Below are 6188 nucleotides of genomic sequence, written 5' to 3'. Positions count from 1 at the left end.
AAGAGGCTATCATGTGATAAATAGAATAAAATATGGAGAAATACTCGACATTGGATGATCCAACATGTAATCCAAACTTATACATATGACGTACAGGGCTATAAGGCCGGTATGATCCTTTATATACTCAAAGCATAGGCCGACAAGGCCATACAAGAATCCGTATACATGACATCTGTCTACAAGCCTCTAAGAATACATAATATCGTAAAGGTCGGGACAGATCCCCGCCATACCAATCAATGCATGTACTAATCATACTGACCAATTAAGCAACTCCGGAGCAAATGGAGCGCACCAATATCTTTCGCCGAGCTGATATCCTACTTGAGGACTCTTGACTTGTCTATCGGGACTTGCGGGTATGCGATGTAGCGTGCCCAGGCAAAAGGGACGTCAGTACAAATAATGTACCGAGTATATAAGGAATGAAAATCAGTAAACAATAGATATGAGAGAAACATGGAGTAAAATACTCGACATGTAAATCTGAATAGCTCTGTGAAATTCTTTAATATTTAAAATGTCATGCATATACGTATAAATGTTATACCATGCATGTGTATATGTGTTCATAGCTTCATCAAGCCTCTGAGGGCATCCCATCATATCATCTCGGCCAATGTGGGCAAATCATCAACGTATACCAGCTGATTAGGTGGTGGTGCGTATATAACGCTATAACTTTTTTCCATATCCCATATACATATAGATACATATATACGCGTATATAACGTCATCTGATCATGGGTTAATGTACATGAATGCAATGCATGAAAAGTACATCAATAAAATCTTTCAGAGTGTCATAAAACCATTATACCTTTGAGTAATCTCATGAATTAAACTTTTTTTTAACTTACATATTTTTCTGAGACTCATGAACAGATGATAGAATAATATGACACATGGGGAATCAAGAACATAAGCATTTCTAGTATTTCTACGAATAGAGTAATTTATGAAAATTGTGCATTTGCTCGTTTTTCTTATGTCGTATAGATCACCCCAAAGGGATAGCCTTAACATACCTGAGTCGATTCTCTTGAAAATCCCTCTAACACACATTAATTGCGATGAAACACGTAACGGCGGATCGAAGTAGGAGAAAATCTGTATGATTGTCTTAGGAAAAATTACACCGCACTCCCTTATAATTGCCCACTTATCACGTTCCGATATATGAGACTTTTATGCCCAATTCTCATATTCTTAAGAATGAATATAAGACTTTTATGCTCTTAAGAGTTGATATGGCCTTTCTTTAATAAATGGATATGTTCCTACTTTCTTAAGAATTGCCAACTTCACATTTTAACTTTTGTCACGTTTTGTAATGACTTGAAGAGTCATTTATGGATTTAAGGGGGGCTGCCACGTGAGTTCCCCCTCACTTATCCGATTATCCGGTCCTTCATCTTAATCAATCCATTAATTCCCCCACTAGTTCAATAATTAACCAATTACCCACATAATTAAGAATTACCTCAAATTACATAAAATACCACTTACTTTTAATACATTTTATGCACCTTACTATCATAGACATATAGTACCTTGTATGGTACTAGTCCATAAATATCGGGTATTTTAGCTTGGGCCGTATTTGATCCCAAAATGCCAAATTTCGACGAAATTTATTTTTTTCGATTTGCTTACCCTTTCACGTTCACGAATTTACTCATTACTTGTTTGAGGTAGCATAATATTTGTAACCTCAAAATAATCTCATTCCCGAGCTTGCGTCGATAAACTTACGACGAAACTTTAATGTCCAAAAATGCAAGATGTAACATCTCATTTCCGAGCTTTCATCAATTTATTTCTAGCGTACTTCCACGTACGAAAATATGGGGTGTTACATGGGACTAATCTTATAACAATGCCCTTGAAAGCATCAAAACTTACTTGATGAAGCCTCCAGTTTTGGTAGCCCCTATACCTGGAAAGCCGTTGATATTATATATTTCAGTACAAGAAAGGTCTGTTGGAGTGTTGTTGGCCAAAGAAAATAGTGAAGGGAAAGAAAACTCCCTTTACTACTTGAGAAGAATGATGATACCAAATGAGCTGAATTAGTTGCCAATCCAAAAGTTATGTTTGGCACTAGTCTTTTCAATTTAAAAGTTGAAGCACTACTTTCAAGCTCATGTCGTTCGTCTTATTTCTAGAGCAAATCCCATCAAGTTCGTGATGTCAAAAGTTGTCCTTAGTGATCAACTAGAAAGGTGGTACCTCCAGTTTCAACAATTTGAAATTATGTACATCCCTCAAAAGGCTATAACAGGACAAGCGTTAGCAGACTTCTTGGAAGATCACCCTATACCGGATGATTGGGAGATAAGTGATGAACTACCTGATGAGGACGCAATGGTCATTGAAGTTCAACCTCTATGGAAGATGTACTTTGATGGTTCTGCACATCGCGGAGGAGCTGGTGCTGGCGTAGTATTTGTCGCTTCTCAAGGTGAAGTTTTGCCCTACTTTTTTACGTTGACGCAACTCTACTCTAACAATATTGCTGAGTATCAAGCATTAATACTTAGGCTTGAAATAGCTGTCGAAATAAAGTGATTGCAATTGCAAGTCTTTGGTGACTCTCAGTTAGTGATCAACCAGATTTTAGGTAGTTACAAGTTCAAGAAACCTGAACTCTGCCCATATCATGATTATGCTAAAACATTAATGGGGTGCATCGGTGACGTGACTATTCAACATGTGCCTAGGAAAGAAAACAAGAAGGCTAATGTTTTAGCTTCCCTAGCTTCATCGTTAACCCTGCCTGATCAAGCACAAGTTACTATCTGCCAAAAATGGGTAGTACCGCCACCAAATAAGAGTGAAAATGAACTCAAGCATATTGTCGTTGTTTCTGAAGCTGAGGAGGAAGAATGGCGACAACCCATTATCGATTACTTGAGCTACAAGATACTTCCAGAAAATCCGATGAGAAGGACTAAAATCCACCGTCGTGTACCTCGCTTCCTTTACTACAAAGATACCCTATACAGAAGATCATTTGAGGGAGTACTCTTGTGATGCTTAGGGGAAGATGAAGCACTCCAAGCTTTGCAAGAAGCGCAATCTGGGGTATGAGGATCACATCTGTCTGGACCAAAGCTCCACTTTCATATAAAAAAGATGGGATATTATTGGCCGACAATGGTAAAAGATTGCTTGGACTACGCTCAAAGATGCAAGGCTTGCCAACTCCATGCAAATTTTTTTCATCAGCCTCCTGAAGTGTTGCACCCAAATGTTATATCCTGGCCGTTTGACGCTTGGGGATTAGATGTTGTTGGATCAATACCAAAGTCCTCTGGTGGGCACCTATATATCTTGGCTGCAACTGACTACTTCTGAAAATAGGCTGAAGTTGTTGCTCTTAGGAAAGTAAAGAAGGAAAATGTTGCAAGTTTCATCTGAGTAAACATAATCTATCACTTTGGCATTCCTCGTTACATAATAATGGATAATGGCAAGCCATTCGACAATAGGTTGATGAACAATATTTGTGATCTCTTTGGCTTCAAGCAACGTAACTCTTCTATGTACAATGCTTCCACCAATGGTCTAGCTGATGCATTCAACAAGACTCTATGCAACTTGTTAAAGAAAGTTATCTCCAAATCCAAATGAGATTAGCATGATCGTATGGAAAAATATATGTGGGCATACATGACAGCTCATCAACACCAACCCAAGCGACCCCTTATTCACTTGTCTATGGAGTCGAAGTCGTTTTGCCACTTGAGCGTCAAATACCTTCATTATGATTAGCTATTCAAGAAGGGATCACTAATGAATAAAATGCTCGACTTCGACTAGTAGAGTTGGAGGCTCTTGATGAGGAGGTTGGAAGTTTAACTGAGTCTTGAATGTTACCAAGCTCGATTATCTCGTGCCTTCAATAAAAGAGTTTGCCCAAAATCCTTTCAAGTAGGAAATCAAGTTCTTGCCATACGAAGACCCATTATTACTTCCCATAAACCTATAGGGAAGTTCACTTCAAAATGGGATGGGCCATATGTTGTGCAAGAAGCTTATTCAAGTGGAGCTTACAAGCTGGTTGATGCAGATGGCATGAGAATCAGCCCTATCAATGGCAAATTCTTAAAGAAGTATTATCCTTGAAGTTGCAACGTCCTTTGATGCACGAGCCTAAACTGCATGTTCCTACACTCCTGGCCCACATGTGTCTGAAATGTGTACAGGCCACAAAAAAGAGAAAAAAAGTCTGCTAGGTTGAAAACCTCGAAAAAGGCGACCTAGGCAAAAGTTATGACATAAAAAAATAAAAAAAATCACCCATTATGAATTACGGTATGACTTGATCCTCTTCATCGAGGTACGTAGACAACTTAGAGTTTTATTCTAAGTTCAGTCGCATAAGTTCAAAAGATACATATTGCCCCAATCGTTGTCCAAATGAAGTATGATAGAAGTAATTCATTCAGCCAGCACTTGAAGTCGGGTTGAAATATCGTTCTTCTATTGAATTTTGGATCTCATATGACTTACAGGGGGCAAGCCTCTATGGTAAATCAGTGTCTTCAATGGGACGATTATAGTTTTTTCAGAGGCCACCAAGTATTTTTGCTGAAGTCCGGAGTTCACTATGTCTTCATGTTAGCTATATTTTTAAGTCTATCGGTCTTCAAGTTCTTCGTTCTTCAAGTCGAAATATTTAAGCCTGGAAGTCTTCAAGTTGAAGTCTTCAAGTCTGTTAGTCTTCAAGTTGAGGTCCTCAAACTCGTTGGTCTTCAAGTTGAAATATTTAAGCCCTCCAGTTCTTCAAGTTGAGGTCTTCAAGTTTGCAGTCTTCAAGTTGAAGCACTTAAATTTGGTTGAAATATTTAAGCCCTCCAAGTCTTCAAGTCTGCAGTCTTCAAGTTGAAGTACTCAAATTCGCTGGTCTTCAAGTTGAAATATTTAAGACCTCCAAGTCTTTAAGTTGAAGTCTTCAAGTTAAAGTACTCAAATTCGCCGGTCTTCAACTTGAAATATTTAAGCCCTCTAAGTCTTCAAGTCCGTCGGTCTTCAAGTTGAAATATTTAAGCCCTCCAAGTCTTCAAGTTGAAGTCTTCAAGTCTGCAATCTTTAAGTTGAAGTACTTAAATTCACTGGTCTTCAAGTTGAAATATTTAAGCCCTCAAAGTCTTTAAGTTGAAGTCTTTAAGTCTACAGTCTTCAAGTTGAAGTACTCAAATTCGCCAGTCTTCAAGTTGAAATATTTAAGCCCTCCAAGTCTTCAAGTCTATCGGTCTTCAAGTTGAAGTTCACGAATTCTCCAGTTTTCAAGTTGAATTGTTTAAGCCCTCCAAGACTTCAAGTTGAAGTCTTAAAGTATGCTAATTTTTCAAGTTGAAGTTTAAAAGTCCACCACTCTTCAGGTTGAAGCGTAAAAGTCCGCCGAATCTTCAAGTCCATCAAATCTTCAAGTTTGTCAGTCTTCAAATTGGAAATCTGCAAAGTCCGCCAAATCTTCAAAGTTCGCTAAGTGTTTAAGTCGATGTCATCAAGTCCACCAAGTCTTTGAGTTGAAACTTTCTAAATTTCCAATCTTAAGGTGGACATTTAAGTCCTTTTGCACCTTAAGTTGGCATGTTCGTGAGTTTGTCCTTAAAGGGAATTATAACTTTCCAATCTTAAGGTGGACATATAAGTTCCTTTGCACCTTAAGTTGGCCTCTTCATTGGTTTGTTCTTAAAAGGAACTATAACTTTTCAATCTTAAGGTGGACATATATAAGTCCCTTTGCACCTTAAGTTGGCCTCTTCGTGGGTTTGTCCTTAAGTAACTATACTTTCCAATATTAAGGTGGATATGTAAGTCTCTTTAATAGTCGGGTCACCTTGAGAGTAATCCCTCCGATAGTCGGGCCACCTTGAGAGTAATCTCTCCGATAGTCGGGCTACATTGAGAGTAATCTCTCCGATAATCGGGTCACCTTGAGAGTAATTTCTCCGATAGTCGGTCCACATTAAGAGTAATCTCCCCGATGGTCGGGCTACCTTGAGAGTAATCTCTCCAATAGTCGGGTCACCTTGAGAGTAATCTCTTCGATAGTCGGGCCATCTTGAAAGTAATATCTCCGATATCCGGGTGGTGATGAATATCCATCCCTTCGCACCATAAGAATAATACCTCCGATATTCGGAAGGGGATGAGTACCCATCCCTTCACAC

At 38.6% G+C, this 6188-nt stretch overlaps 1 protein-coding gene across 1 annotated transcript; it reads left to right on the top strand.

Annotated features, from left to right (window-relative positions):
- Window positions 1-2193: 2193 nt before the first annotated feature.
- LOC138878652 (uncharacterized) lies at window positions 2194-3039 on the top strand. Its single transcript, XM_070158340.1, has 2 exons — window positions 2194-2467; window positions 2588-3039. Exons 1-2 carry the CDS (start codon window positions 2194-2196, stop codon window positions 3037-3039), a joined length of 726 nt encoding a protein of 241 aa, XP_070014441.1.
- The last annotated feature ends 3149 nt before the right edge of the window (window positions 3040-6188 follow it).

This window comes from Nicotiana sylvestris, chromosome 9, assembly GCF_000393655.2.
Source record: "Nicotiana sylvestris chromosome 9, ASM39365v2, whole genome shotgun sequence".
Lineage (NCBI taxonomy): Eukaryota > Viridiplantae > Streptophyta > Magnoliopsida > Solanales > Solanaceae > Nicotiana > Nicotiana sylvestris.
Note: the sequence above shows the minus strand (reverse complement) of the source record. Positions and strands in the feature narration are given on the sequence as shown.

What these genes read in the sequence shown, in the direction of transcription:
- LOC138878652 (XM_070158340.1), top strand. Translation starts at nt 2,194, where the DNA reads ATGTCAAAAGTTGTCCTTAGTGATCAACTAGAAAGGTGGTACCTCCAG. An exon ending in AGTATTTGTCGCTTCTCAAG is followed by an intron (nt 2,468 to 2,587) that starts GTGAAGTTTTGC and finishes TGCAATTGCAAG; the next exon opens with TCTTTGGTGACTCTCAGTTA.